The following is a 16492-nucleotide window of genomic DNA, read 5'->3' as shown; positions in this document are numbered from 1 at the left end:
AACGACTCTCAATGAATAAGTATATGACTAAAGAGGTAAAATCTAATAATGTATGTACTACCCCAACAGTCGTGAATAGGATCACAAGTATTATGCATTTTTTCACTTCGTTTTTTTACTTTTCATTATTTATCATCATCAAAATCACTGAACAAAGTTAGGTAAAATTTATATTTCCAAGAATACGAATTTCGCTACACATTCCACACACACACGACACTTTTTCTGTTCAATATTACCTTCAATTACAATTCCATTTTCCATCAACTCTTCGTCTTCCGTCGTGCCTCTTCGTCACAGTTCGTGCTGCCTGGTCTGCACTGACATCTGATGTTGTTGGTGTTGTCTCTGACCAGCCAGGACTCTTCGGAGCAAGGACCCTGAGTGTTCAGGATGTGACAGGTGCCGTTGTATGGAGCTGTGCCTCTGCGAGTAGAACAGGCTTCCACCTGAAAATAATTAAAAATGTTTATTTAGTGTCATAATTTAAGGTCCCAGTAAGTCGTTAATAACGCTTGTGGTGGGGTTGTCGCGGTCTTCCTCGAGATAGAGAAATATTATGACAGTAACAATTACAATTTAATTATTATACAAGAGTAGCTTTACGCCCGCGTCGAGGTCGATTATATCGCGTTTCCAAGAGAACTCTTCAAAAGTCCAGGATAAAAACTATCCTATGTTCTTTCTCAAGGTCAACTCTATTTCTGTACCAAATTTCATTAAAATCGGTTCAGTGGTTTAGACTTGAAAGCGTAACAGACAGACAGACAGAGTTACTTTCGCATTTATAATATTAATAAGTAGTGATTAATAAACAAGGAAACGTTATAGCCCTTATTCAAAGAATAATTTATACACATCATTAGGGATTGGGTATTTAAATTCAACGTCTTCGAGAACTTCTATAACCAATCCAATAAACAAGCTCCAGATCTTACATCTCACTTTCGCTGTACCCAAATCGAAAAGAGTCATTTGATGATGACCCTTCCGAAAAAAATATTAGAAAAAAGGTCTTACATCTCGTCTGCTGCAAGCTCCATTCCCACAGGCGCAGACCCCATTATGGCTGAGGCCGTCCACAGCAGGCCTGGCCTCGAAGTCGAAGGCCACCACCTCCCCCACGGGGCAGGGCTCCGGCGTGCCCGGCCGGTAGCAGCGCCGCCGCTCCGGCACGTACAGCCGCCCGCGGGCACATGGCACCTGGGGACCGAAGAATGAAGTCTTATATTCATAAACTCATACAGCAAATGCCGATCTTAACAAACCTTCACAACGATTGACGTGACTTTGTCATTTTAGCACAAGTCACATGGCAAGTCACTGAGGTCACATATCTAGATGGGCTGAAGCGTGACAGGGGATGCAAAAGTTACTAGTAGGATAGGTAATCTTAAGCTGCTGATATAATATAGAGTTTGAAACCAGGAAAGAGATTTGTAAAATAAATAAATTTATCATTTTTGGAAACTTGGTAAATTAAAAACGGTAACAGGTTTACCTTGCTGATGCTTCACGCTTCATGCAAAGCAATTTCCCTTCATGCAAGTTTTAAAAATATGGTGACATTCAATCTCAGTTTTACTTGGCTAACCCCACCAAATGTTTGATAATGTTATTCTCCTACCTTAGTACAACGTCCACCTCTGGCTATCATCTCGTCCTCCGCACAGGGCCCGCGTGTGTACAGTCTATAGCAGACGCCGTCAGCTGCGCGCGCGTGAAAAGACTTGCACCGGCACTCGGCGCGGGAGCCGTACGGAGCCACCTCGGCGATGGAGAATGTGTGCCCTCTAGGACATGGGCCTATTGAATCTGGAAAGATAACACTGAGATTTAGGATCTGTTCAAATAGGAAGTACAATAGTAGTTGTCAGAAACCACGTCGGAAAGTAATGATGATGCAGTTGTGGATTAGATTGACAATTCTACTCCTTTTCTCTTTCTCATTTCACATCCGAAAAAAAGGTCCGACAAACAAATATCAACAGTTTGTCGATATTAAGAAAGTTAATGGTTTTCTACAGCATTTTATGGATCTTTAGGGTGTTCTTTAAAATCTGGTCAGATACAAACGGTAAGCTAGTTAAATTATGTAAGAAATTGTCCGTCGTGCCTGACATTCAATATTGAACTAGGTAGATCGTCACCAGTAATGATCGCTAGACATTTCTGGTCTAGTACTTTCATTCCAGTTTTTCTTTTCACCTTTACAAAAACGATCACCTCGTTCATTTGAAATGGCACAACTGGACGACCCCGAATATGAAAACCAGTAAAGTGTTCATTTCAAAATCTAATCCACAATCCAACCTGCTTTATGAACCGTAAGGAAAAAATATTTACTTACTTGAAATTGCAGAAATATGAAGAATTGCTAGCATAACTCATTCACTAATGAATTGCAGTTTACAACGTAGCTAATGTAATGAAAGGATGTAAAAAACCATTGCAATACTCGTTCGTGGTTCTATGGGTGTATTGCAATTTATAGCAGATTATTAAGTTCGACTTGTATCAGTGGGTGTTTTATGACCTATGATTTCTTAACTATGTCATCTTAGTAGATGAATAACTTGCTTCTATTACCTATCATCCAACATCGTAAAAAGAAAAATCTTTCACCATATTTTCTCAGTCTTATCATGGTGAAGACCAAAATCTTAATTTAATTTTATAAATTTAAAGTCTATTAAATATAATGTTAGACAAAATTGGACCTTACCTAGTTCATAACATGACGCAGTTTCGTTGTGGTAGTGTGGGAGATGGCTCTCGCAGCCGCACCTTGGTCCAGGTAGGAACAGCTGGCCCTTCTCGCAGGGCCCTCGCGTGTAGTGCGGGTAGCAGCTGCTGTCGGCTTGCCAGTAGTGAGGGCTGGTGGACGTGCACTGGAAGTGTACGAGAAAAATTCGTTAAGAAGGGTCAAGAAAATTTTGAAGAAGGTTAGGTTTTTTATTCTATTGAATAGCACGATTATATTACGATGATCGAGGATAGAATTAGTTTATTCATTTTAAGTAAGTCATTTTTTTCTGTAAATGTTGACCTTTTATCGGAATACCGATTAGATTGGTACTGAATATTATTAAAAAAAAACCTAGCATAGCAGAGACCAGAGGATCAGTCATCTTATAGACAGTCTATCCAAATGCCAATAACTTTCAAATAGAAAAGCAACCCCCTAATAGTCATTATATGTCAGTAAATGTTCTTACCGAGCAGTTCGCCAGCCCATCTTCTCCAACATCCAATATGGCGCCCGGGAAGCACGGGCCCTGCGACATCCTGTAGTAGCACTTGCCGTCAGCTGGCCAGTAGATCAAGGTCTCGTCAGCGCACTGCTGAGGCCTCACGCACATGCCTTGACGTTCACTAGAATAGTAATGAAAACCTTAAACCTCACTCACTTGGGATTTCTCGTACCGAGGCGTGATAGGAAATTATTGGTCTTACAACACATTGTGCGAGCATAAGGTCAATCTAATGGATTTGGCCTTGGCTTGGTTTGCGAATTTCTAATTGTTTTTTTTCTTAAGGATTTTTGCAGTGAAATGTCATGAGATCTTTTTCCTCAATGTTTATTATACTTGTCTGGCGATTTCTTCAAGCCCTATATCCTCTCTGGAAACATGAGATTTAATTGTGTTTATTTTTGGATTTACTATTTATTTATGTCTTAGAAATACGCTTACGCTTAGCATTTATTGGTGTCAAAACCAATGCTAATATCAGAACAAGTTTTATAAAGTCGGCAATTAAAAAACTCGAATGTAATTGCAAATCTATTGGCATTGAAATTTAATTCCTCGCAATACTTTACATTATTTTATTACTTTCCATGACATGGGCTGATTTATTTATATTTACTATATTATTTGTGTTTGCTGAATCTGCGACCTTTGATTTAGAGTCCAACGATCACACCACTATGCTATCACCGTGTTTTAGCACTGTTTCTTCAGCAGACAAAAAACTATGACTATCATTTCAAAACTATACAGTTACAAAAAATAATTCACCACTAAAAACAGGACAAGTCATGAAAATATAACTTCAATAATATTATTAGCAGTTTTAACTTAGAATATTCAAAAATTGACCCCATAACTAGATCCCGTTTACAGTTACACATTATACAAGAGTAAAGTAACAGTTTGGATTTTCCGTGATAATCTAGAAAACATTAAACACCTCTTCTTAGAATGGAACATTAAATTTGAATAAGAATTTGTTTCGCACGCCGCTATATTGCATCATGGTTTCATCGAAATAGTTGGACCTAGGTTAATTGTTTCCGAAAATCATATGAAATAGTTCCAACTAGCTAGTATGGGAGAGAAATGTATGGAGTGGAGGTATTTGTAGGTGTGTGTAAAGGATGGTTAGAGCCAAAATATTGGAGATTTTTGGTCCCTCGTAATTTATGTTTCTAGTTAGTCGTCTTAATGATTTTTTAATACTTAAGATTAGTTTTTTTATTTTTAAATAGGTACATGGAGTCAGAAATGTTTTTGAACTAACCTCGTTTTCTATGTTTAAGACCCGGTGATATACCATAGTTTTCTCCCACATCAAAATTTATCTATTGAAGGCTACTTTTCGAAAATAATCAATCAAAAATTTCGAAGTCAGGACAAAAACTCGTTTAAAATTTCACTTTCCTAAGAAAATCACCTAAAGACTTATTAATCATAAATATTCAACAGGACAAAGTGTTTCCATACAATTATAACTGGTATTATGAAGTTTATGCAAGAGTTATATTAATACAAGCAGGATTCAGTCCCATTACCCTGTCAATTACTTAACACTTCCTGAATAACGCCTGAACACCGCTCATGGTTTAAACTGGATACCGTTGTTTAACTTTCACTGGTCTAACACGTTAAATTTAACTGAATCACACCTAGGCTCTAGATTAGGTAAGGTTGTCTGTTTTACTTGTAGCTAGGAAAGACAATTTAAAACGTATCTGCAAATTGTAATAAGAAGTTATATCTACAACCTACTAAGTTCTTGTTGGAACTTACTAAGTTCCATTTCAGTAGTTTTCGATTCATTTGGTACAAAATTTGAAAGCATGCTTGTAAATGTCTACCTATTTTTAATATACCAAATCCTTGAAATCGATGAAAATTGAAATGAAACTACTTTTACGGATTTTATCGCGGTTTAATTTTAGATTTTAGTTCCCGGCGTTTCGAAACCTTTGCAGGTATCATGGTCACGGGCTGCAACGAAGTCTGCAGTCGCCGAACATGCTGAAGGTTCCAGCCATTATATTAGATTTGACCAACCAAAGATCCTCGCTAAAGAATCCAAATTCCTACCTAGGATGTTTCGCGAGGCTATTGAGATTAAAAAACACCCTAATTTCAATAGAGAAGATGGCTGGAAGATATCACCTACTTGGGATCCAATAATAAATAAACTCAAGGCCAAACCCAAGAGCAGCGCACATTGACAGCGTCTAACATTCGCGTAAACCTAAGAAACCACTATCGATGAAAATCTTTTATCTAGTACCACTTCTACAGAACTTTAAGCCCATATAATAATTACCCTATGACATAACAACATTAGTCTTTCACCATATTCATCTCATCCCCTTAAAAAAACCGTCTCCTGACATCCTCCCTACAAACTGTTCAACTTCTACAAGGCCAGCTTTACATATCCGTAATATACTTTCAGCAAACATGATGATCCATCAAGATGCTTACCTACCCTCGCTTGTTGAAGGACTCTTCGACTGGCGCGAAGTATTCCCCTGGCCTGCAGGGGCCTCTCTCGAAGAGCTTGTGGCAGTTGTTGGTGTGGGGCAGCTGGGCAGTCCCGGGAGGACACTTGCACTCGGCGATGGTGCGTCCCCCCCAGCGACCAGGACTTAGCTCCTGGGTGTCTGCGCATGGGTGGCCTTTCTGGAAAGCAACCGAATTTATTTTTAAGGATTTTGTGATTAATTATGTACTAAAGTAGGATTTGCGGACTTTGGGATATTTCGTTCTACGTGGGCTACTACGTTACATTGATTGATTGTCATAATTTTCTAGTTACGTATTACAGAATCCACATTTTCTTTTCGATAAATCGTGAGGATTTTTTTTTACTATTCCATCAGCCTTGACTTTCCTCTTATAAAAATCTTCATTTTTACACAATGCTTAAGCTATTGTTTAAGTTATCAACTACAATACACATCCTTGATCTCTGCCCACCCTTAAACAATTGCAACTTATATGAACATAATACACAAGAAAACATCACTTTTCCCGTCGCTGTACAATAAAGCCTATCTAACCATTTAGCTATTCAGTTGCTTATCGCAGGTTAACACGAAACTTATTCTTATATTGAATCTGCATGCAATTAAGCGAAACATGTAATACTTTTTGAATGAAACAAAAGGGGATCTACAAGGTTATAGTCAACTACTCGCGTTTTAACAAGAAGACGTTGCATAGTCAGACGAAGGAAGAAATAAGTGAATATGGGGAAATCTGTTTTCGATTGGATAACTGGGTGCTACAATTCACCTTTGAGGAAATTGAGTTGTGAATAATGTTTTTCACTTTGTATCCTTCTGAAATCTTAATTTATATTTGCGTTTTTGTTATCAACGTACGCTTGTCTTGGCTTTGTACATGTGTTATGACTGTTCGTTAAACTGCTTAATGTAGGAGACTTTTGGCAAAAAGACAAACGGCGTGTCCTTATACAGTCTACCATCTAATCTTGAAATATAGACTGTGAAAGCAATCACAACTCACAAATACGATATTATGACAACAGAGCCGACCTAATAATTTGCGTGGGAAAACAAATGAATGGCTGTCTATAAAACCCGCAGGTTTTTACAGACAATTTGTTGCAAACCAATACACTTCAATATACCGTATTACAATTGCTTTGACAGGTTCGTTTCGTTTCGGAATTAATTATTCAAATGTTGACACTGTTTTTTTTCTTTGGTTTAAATGTGAGAATCAGTATGTAACGTCTTTCTTGCAAAGGCAATTCTAGAACAAGCAGGATGAACTGGAAAAACAAAACAGTTCTAATACGTTTTTGAAATCTATAGTAGTCGCCTTGCAGTCAGTTATATTGTTATCAAACAATTCTTTAAGGTTTTATCCGAGTTTTAGTGTTCCTTACAAAATGGTAAAAAAGTTACCGTATTAACATATAAAACTGTCAGTAGGCTGTCTCTCATAAACCATAATTAGTTAGACTACTGAATTTCTATTGCCGGTAGTAACAAATAATAAAAGTAAAACTGAGGTAAGCAACGATTCATGCGGTCATAAATTTGATTTTTTTTGCATATTTCTACGGGAGCCATATTTCTATGTTACAAAGCTAACTCTTCTTAACCAACTACATATTCATTTACAAAATTCAGATGACCATAACAAAAGAAGATTTCCACAAGTCTAAAAATACAATTTGAACAATGTTATCGTTGTAATTATGTAATTGTATTAAACAATGTAATTATTCACAATAAAACGCGTTTGGAATCTACTAATTAGGAACATATACGCTAAAAATGATTTAATAAATTCAATTAACATCATGAAAAACAGTTTTTCAGATGACTATTCCAATTATGCATAACTTCGGACAATAATAAAATCCGAGTTAGTAACATATTTTGAGATAATTATGTTTCAAATCGTTTCAGAAACTTTAATGGGACTTCCTAGTTATTAAGAATTCAGAGGCTAGTAATATGTTTAAAATGTCGGTATTCAGACTATTTATACTAAATAACTGTTGCTAAATAAAGTGATATAACGTTTGGAACATCGTTGCATGCATATTATGTCACTTGTGCATTATCCAATATTATAATGTCATGATGAAAGGTCAAGATTGAGGAATCTACAAGTTTAAGACGGTGAATTTGTGACTTAGATCTAGACTTGGTTTAGTATTTATTTTCGTTTCCAATAGTTACAAAATTTTAACATTAATGCTGCGTGCACTTTTTGTAAGATAGATGCTACAATTGTTTTTTGCCGCGAACAGAATTATAAATAATGGGAATACGAAAAGGGAACTTTTGCTACATTTAACTTGGCAAATAAAATTAAAAGTAATTTAAAAATAAAAGAAAACATCAGCACCAAATTTTAATAATAATAACGCAATTTGATTTGTTCCAATTTCAAATTACACTGATATGAAGTGTTCTAACCGGCCAGTAACAAATAACAAAGGAGGCTATATACAACCCTCTGAGGTCGTATACCAAAGAGTCACGTTCATGTCAAGAGCGGTACCATTAGACTGCACGCCATTACGTTTCACTAGAAAACGCGTGATATGACGGTTACGTATTTTATACTTGACGGCCTTAAAACTGATGCTATCTGCCTGTTTATTTACTCACGTACTGACATTATACTTGTTAGTTGTTATTTTACACTTGGTGATTGTTTTAACACAAGTCATGTAATAAAAAAATGTTGCATGTTTCTTTATGTCTTAATGGTGTGAATTATGATGTAGATATTAAAATTTTTCGCTTTTAATCAATTAGGCTTACAAGGGTATTTTTCAAATTTTTGGGTAGAATGGCACTGACATATCATCATAATAAAACAGCCAACAAGGTGAGTGTAGAGTTTACTAGCAATCAATTACCTTCCTACATTGTCTTTCCACATTCATTCATTATATTGCATAATTACAATGCATCTTGATCACTTCTTCCGTATAAACGTAATAAACATCCTTCATAATAAATAACAAACGCCTACAAAGTTGAATAACTTGGCTCGTGACCCCTGAACTAGCCAGGGAAACGTAACCTGTACACATCACCAATAATCATTTTAAACCTTAACAAAAGGTATTAAGATCTAAATTGCAAAAGCAGAATTTATATTTGTTGAAGTTTGAAGTGATTTTAATAAGCTTAATTTGTAATTCCGTATTATCAATAAATTAATGTTAAACGTCTCGCCGTTCGAGAAGTGGGTAAGTGTGGCGTGTGACGTCACAAGCCACCTAAATATTCTGTGGCGCGCTTTCCCTGGCCTCATAATATTATTATGCTAAGGCTTGTGACTCAGTTTTCGTATTGATCAGATTACGTTTAGTTGATGTTCTACTTTTGAATATCGATACAGGTATACAAAGAATAGGTATTTACTTAATCTAAACAACCGATTTCCCTTGATTCCCGTACCAATATCATGGGTCTTTGGGGTTTTTTGCCAGTCGCGCAAGGAAAGCTTTGACTTGTTCACGAGACTACGAGTTTTCGCGTCGTTTTACAATGGAAATAGAATCCCTATCTTTTCCGCCTCTTCAAGTACGATTGACCGCGGTAGACATTGCAGCACTGTAGTTATAAAAGGGTGACTAAATACTGATTTTGATTTTGAGACGTTGTGCTAAATATCGGCTCATCCTTAGCTGTAAAACTTTTATTCCTAAAGGTTATGATAGAACCCCGGACAAGTTCCAAACTTTTGCATTGCAACAACTGCAGCCTATAAATGTTACACCTCTGGGAACAGGCCTATTTTCCATAAAAAAATATCCGGAAGTCTGTCAATTCTTTTCAAAAGTCCTCTTACGCACTAAGTAATTTAATCGAACCTACGACACGTCGCGCTCTGTGACCTTTACCTGGATCCTCATCATCGTCATCATCATTATCCACAGCCCTTGTCCTCCCACTGCTGGACCCAGGCCTCCCCTTTCTCTTGCCTCATCCAGTCTCGGCCAGATCAACTTACGAAACATTTATTAATCAAGAATGTCGTTGTCTAGTAACACCATTTACCATTGATTTATCGACACCTGCACTCAATAATTGTCTCCCAATCAACCATTACCGTCAACCAACCGTCAACCAAACCGTCATCAACCTGTCATTCATGACAACCAACACTTACGATTACTAGTTAACACCGTAACCTACAAGCTCGTTATATAATGAATGTAACTGTAATTAAATATAGTTCTATGTCGTCATACCTTGGAGGTTTACTTTGGCTTAATAAAAATAAATGCGGCTTCAAAAAATGGATTACATTTGATTGAATAAGCCTTTGCTGGTAATGATGATTGAGATGAGGGACTGCGATAACGCAGTTTTAAATTGCAATGTTATGGAGAGATACTGGCAAGAAATTCAATTAACTGTCACCAAAAATGAGTGCCTAAAAAAATAATCCTGACTACTGAATGTAGTATATTTTTTAAATAGTCTAAGCCTAAACTTGGAATATCGTTGTAACAGTAGAATACCGTATAACAGACTAAACCAATATTTATTTATTCCATTACTAGCAGAAATAGTATTCTGGATTAGAATAACATCGGCTAACCAAACAAACACCTGTTTCAACAGAGAATGGTCAACAAATCATTAGATTATCACACCAATTAGTCTCGTGTAACATTTCCAACGTTAAATGTTAAATACTTACATGCCATTTTATTTGTAAACATTTATATAAAGCACATTATGCTATGGGAAAAATTGGGCTACTAAATATTGTGATATTAGTAAAAGAGTTCCATTAAATAATTACGCCATCTGCTTAGCTGACCCAACATAATTGGTGAAAGGCTAAGCAGATGACACCGCCAACTTGCCTCTCAGAGAGCAATAGCGAGCTATGCTTGAAGTTACTTTAGCGGATAAAATCAGAAATGAGATTATTCGTATTACTTTGGCTGTCGAAGGACCGATGGTCGTTGGAGCAAAACATTCCTTGAGCGGAGACCACGAATCAGTAAAAGCAGGGCAGGACGCTCTATAGCCCTATAAACCAATAGCCTATAAAAGGTTGCTGGATCCAAACCGAGACTGGATGCGGAAGGCAAAGGACCTGGTGCTACGAAACTTTGAGGGAAATGTCCAGCATACTTAGGAATAAGAAACCAAGTTTTATATCAAAATCATCCCTAACGTTCTTTCACTGGACTGTTCTATTACTTCAACAGTTAGAGATGTATATGAATTTAGATTGTATAAAAAGAAGAGAGAGTTATATTGTGGCGCCATGATGATTATTTTGGCTTGCTGCTTGTAACTCGACTAGTAGGTCAGGTTAACAGTGCGTAGGTCAAGAAGTTTTGCTTCCGATGCTGTTGCTATTGCATATCTTAGATGATACTCTGATTACGACTAGGTTAATCTAAGAATAGTTGTATAACTATTTAGAACTCCAGGAGGAAAGTTTCCAGAAATCACAAACAAAACTTACTCCCATTAATATTAATAGATGTTATTTCATGTTAACCATAGGTAGAAAAATTGACACACCCAACAAAAAAACTATCATTGAATAACAATAGCTTACCTACTAACCCAATAATTAGTGTAACACTTACTCTTGAATCCTTTAATCGTAAGCCTCGTAAGTAACACCAGTGCAGTGTAAACAGTAATTCCGGTTCGACAAGTATTTCGACTGTACTTGTGAAAGACCGTGACCGATCGATCTTATTATGACACTCGTATGCGATGACCCACTAATTCTATTTACGTACATTTCTCTTTTGCAACGACACGTCATTTTCCGAATTGCTATCGTGATGCGTTGACCTTGAATTTCAAAAGGATTTTTATCTGTCTATCCATAATGTAGCAATTTGCACATAACAGCCATTACAACAAACTCCTGTAAGCCAAACCATCGAAACTTTTAGGTCAATGTGTCCCAGTGAAATGATTGACTTGGAACAGTTGGAACCCGCTAGAAAATTAATCAAAAGGAACATATTTTGAACTAAAAAGTAGGAAGAAGTAGTAAGACAAAATGTTGCCTAAGTAAAGTTTTGGAAAGTAATACCTTATGTTAATATTGTCACGTCTGTTTATCCCTAAAGGATAAGGAACTATTTATAACGTGTCCTTAGCACTAATAAGAGAAGTCTGTTCAGGTTTTTAAAACTGCATTTATTAATTCTTCTTCATTAGTCGTTTATGATGAAGTTCCTAATTATTAGAAGTGTTTAAAAAATATTAGTTTTGCTTGATCTAGCTACTACGACTATTTATACCATTGGGTTGGCGAAAAATTCCAATAGAAATATAAACAAGGAATTAGGCATCATGTTGGAAACTCAGAATAAATTCTCAAAATCGGTTTAAAAAAAATCTTAAGAATAAGTCTGACTCAATACGAAATATGTCCAAAAGAGAAACTTCTTAAATACGTGATTCGCAATGGCCAGCGTATCCTAATTCGATTCGACGTAACAAATATTTGTATGGGCCACGGAAGTTGATTCCATTTTCAACATTGTGCATTTATAAAAAGTTGTATTTAAAATATTAAGTAAATACTTTAACGTCAATTGTTTTATTTTCATTCTTTAAGAATTCAAAAGAATTGCCAACATAGATAGGTATAGGAAAATAGATTCTAAATGAGTTAACTCGTTCCCTTGTTTAATGAATTCTCGATGTCAACTCAATGACTCGTATAATGCATATTTGCTATTCCACGGCCGGCCAAGATCACTACCGGTCACAGGGACGCAAGACACTGCAAACGACCAAACTCTTGTGACTCAATAACTTCAACCATTTTTTTAGTTTGACCCAAAATGGTTCTATATCCAAATTTTTAAAGCTCTTTTGGCACTGCAGTAGGTTCATTTTGAATTGATTTGACATCTGGTTTGAAAGGATCTTCAAAAAGGTTTCTCTTGTTTTCTGATACTACCTCTCAACATTGCATTCGTTTGACAGGGTGGTTTTAAAGACTGTCAGACAGTTCACAATTGTCCAACCAATACAATCATAACGCTTGATAATATGTTTGGTCAACGGTAGTAGTTTACACAAACGACATTCCTCAACATTTTTCCATTACGCAACTCTATCCCAAAACTTGACACACGGGGTCATAGTACTGGGATTTGGTTGCGCAACCAAACGACACTGAAGATGGGAAGTACCGTTTTTAGTAAGTACCGTTTTAGTGCCAGCATATCGTGATGCAATCGGACTCGACCGCACTGATTATCAGAACAATCAGATCGTGCGGCACTTGTTTCTATTTTGTAAGATCACAAAAAATCGTAGACTCTATTTTACCTCGGGATATTTTTCTATGTACCTAGTTTTGTTTTTGCGTCGTGGTTTCAAGCGGTGAATCGGTATCGTGACTACGGTGGCGATATAAATGAGTACTCGAGACTTCTTCGTTATAACACTTTTTAATAAAATCAAATTACAAAGGTAACTTAACTATTTGAAGACGAAACTAGGAATGATGTTCTGCAAAATATCTGGGCTTTATATACGAAAAGTGAAGCCAACAAGAGTGAAACTGACTCATATCTTAGCGGATTAGGTACGGTCGTAAAGTGTAGGCTTGTAGATTAGGTGATCATAAAATCTTTTGTTCACAAGTCACCAACCGTAACTAATTGATGATTTACGAGCGAGAGCTACTGATAAGTTCCATATTTGACGAAACTGTTACAATGTATAAATTAATTTTACGAGCGAGAGCTACTTAGTGGTTTCACACTGCTATGTATGACTAATTAATGTGATAACATAACTCCTCCATTCTTAGATTGAAATAATCTAATAAATTAATTAATTAATGCAATTAGTTTTTCAATCATTCCTGGTTCCCTTTCCTTTTCTTAAATGTAATCTTAAAATTTATTGTAAGGTATACAAAATATAAATCAATCACCATTATACAAAATTAAATCTTAAATTTAACTTATTAGTTACCCTTCACAATTATTAGTTTTATGACGATTACAATTTTCCTTTAACATAATATTTAATCAAATAACATAATAATATGCATTTATATGTTTAAAGTATAACATTTATAAATCATAAATCATCTTAACAAATTAGATTAACATAAACATTTATTTTATAGATAATAACTTAAATGGAGCTTAGTAGAGGAAATAATGAATTAAGATTTACTTGGTCGTTTTATATTTTTAACGGGAACTTTTGTAACCCTTTCTTTTATTTTAATTGGAACGACATTTCTTTCGGTATTTCCTACTACTTCTGCTTGTTCAAAGCGTGGTTTATCTTTACCCCTTCTCTTATTAACTAGTCCGGTAAAAATTATATCTCCGGTATTAAAATCTATATTTTCTCCAGGCTTTTGCCTATTTATCTTATCTTGATTCATCTTTTCTGAGAGATGTTTATATAAAACTGAACTTCTGTTCTTATGTTCTCTTAAAAGTTGTTGGGTGTAATTACATTCTTCATTTGTATCAAAAGTATTTTTAGCTTTGGTATGTCCGAAAGTTACTTCAAAAGGTGATAAATTGGTTGCTGAATGTATGGTGTTATTATATGCCATTATCGCATATGTCATAACAGATGCGGCGTCTGTTATCTTGTGTTGATATTTAGCAATTCTATAGATTTCAGTTATAGTGGAATGAAATCTTTCTACTATTCCCATTGAATTAGGATTATTTGGCGTTCCTATGTGTAGCTGTATTTTATAAAATATTAAGGTTTCTTTCATTAGATTATTATTAAATTCTGTTCCTGGATCACAACTTATCCTTTCAGGTACTCCATAATATGAAAAATATTTTATTAAAGCTCGAATTATTTCTGGGGTCGATCTATTTTTAATTTCGATCGCCTGTGCTAACTTCGAGAAAGAATCAACAAGTGTTAAGTATGAATTTCCTTCTATAGAAAATATGTCTATATAAATTTCTTCGAAAGGTTTAGTTGGGGTTTGCGTTAATTGCAATTTAGGTTTAATGGGATTCCTATCATATTTCATTTTTTTACATATTTCACAAGCATTAATAATTTTAGATATTAAGTTTTGCATATTAGGCCAATAATAATTTCTTTTTAATCGATTATAAGTTTCTGCTATTCCACGATGACATGTTTTTCCTTCGTGGTATGCTATAACTACAGTTTCTCTTTCTGATTCATTTTGGACATATATTACTCTCTCGGTGCATTCTTTAAAATCATTTATATTATATGATTCATTAATTATTTTATTAAACAAATCTCGTTGATTTTTGTTATAATAGTAAATATAGTATCGTTTTCCTGGTATAATATTTTCTTTCAGGAATTGTTTTATATAATTTTCATTATTCAAAGGTAATTTAACTTCTATAATCTTTTGATGATCTCTTGTTTGTTTAAGTATTTCTAAATCATCTTTATTCCAATTCGTTACTATAATTTGGTTACTTTTTATATCAATTGGCTCTTTAATTATTTCGATTTGTTGATATCGTTCTTCTGAATCTGAGGTTTCTGAGGCTGTTAATGTATCCTCATTTAAATCTAATTGTGGTTGGTTTGATGTTGATGGTTCATTTAAAGGATTATTTTTATTTAAATTTCTTAACATGTGGATGTTAATTTTTATTCTTGATAGTGCGTCTGCGTTGGTATTTTGTTTTCCGCTTTTATAGACTACTTCAAAATCATATTCTTGTAATCTTAATCTCCATCTGGTTAGTTTACTATTTGGTTCTTCTAACGAATATAACCAAGTAAGTGGTCTATGATCTGTATAAATAGTAAATCTTTTACCATATAAATAAGGTCTGAAATGTTTAACTGCCCAAATAACAGCTAAAAGTTCTCTTTCTATTGCACTATATCTTTTCTCTGCATCGTTTAAAGTTCGACTTGCGTATGCAACTGGTTTATCACTTCCGATGTTTCCTTGGGATAAAACTGCTCCTAACGCTATCTCTGATGCGTCTGTTGTTAATATAAATGGTCGATCAAAGTCTGGATATTGTAAAAGAGGTGCGTTTACTAGTAATTCTTTACATCTTTCAAATGCTTCTTTAAATTCTGTATTTATCTCAAATCTTTTATTCTTTTTCAATATTAGTGTAAATGGTTTTGTTATTTTCGCGAAATCTTTAATAAATTTACGATAATATCCGATTAATCCAAAGAAAGATCTTACTTCTTTTACAGATTTTGGTAAAGGATATTTTAATATAGCTTTGATTTTATCTTCGTTGGGTTTTAATCCATCCTTAGTTATAGTATGACCTAAGTAAAGTACTTCTTTCTTTAAGAATTCCGATTTATCAAGTTGAACTTTTAAATTCGCGTTTCTAAGTGTTTTAAAAATTATTTTTAATTTATTTATATGTTCGTCTAAAGTATTTGAAAATATTATTAAATCATCTAGATAAATTAAGCAATGTATTCCTTGTAATCCTCTCAAAATATTATCCATAGCTCTTTGAAAAGTAGCTGGTGCTGTTTTTAATCCAAAAGGCATTCTTTTAAATTCATAGTGTCCGTACTGTGTATTAAATGCAGTTTTCGGTATGTCTTCTTCTTGCACTTCTATCTGATGATATCCACTCGCTAAGTCTAACGTAGTGAAATAAGTACTATTTCCCAATTTGTCGAAAATATCTGATATATTTGGTAAAGGATATTTATCATCGCAAGTTATTTCATTTAACTTACGGTAATCAACTACCATCCTATATTTTTGTTCTCCCG

At 34.9% G+C, this 16492-nt stretch overlaps 1 protein-coding gene across 1 annotated transcript in view; it reads right to left on the bottom strand.

Annotated features, from left to right (window-relative positions):
• LOC113507125 overlaps window positions 1–16492 on the bottom strand; it is a 34324-nt gene that overhangs the window by 360 nt on the left and 17472 nt on the right. Inside the window, exons 3-8 of the mRNA XM_026889984.1 lie at window positions 5731–5924; window positions 3219–3375; window positions 2726–2891; window positions 1628–1815; window positions 1021–1203; window positions 240–449 (exon numbers count right to left, since the gene is read on the bottom strand). Of these exons, the coding sequence (XP_026745785.1) occupies window positions 264–449; window positions 1021–1203; window positions 1628–1815; window positions 2726–2891; window positions 3219–3375; window positions 5731–5924 (1074 nt within the window). The 3' untranslated portion in view covers window positions 240–263. The remainder of the gene's footprint in view (window positions 1–239; window positions 450–1020; window positions 1204–1627; window positions 1816–2725; window positions 2892–3218; window positions 3376–5730; window positions 5925–16492) is intronic.

The sequence above is a fragment of the Trichoplusia ni genome, chromosome 2 (genome assembly GCF_003590095.1).
Source record: "Trichoplusia ni isolate ovarian cell line Hi5 chromosome 2, tn1, whole genome shotgun sequence".
Classification (NCBI taxonomy): Eukaryota; Metazoa; Arthropoda; class Insecta; order Lepidoptera; family Noctuidae; genus Trichoplusia; species Trichoplusia ni.
The sequence above is the reverse complement of the archived record's forward strand: the minus strand, read 5'-3'. Positions and strand labels throughout refer to the sequence as shown.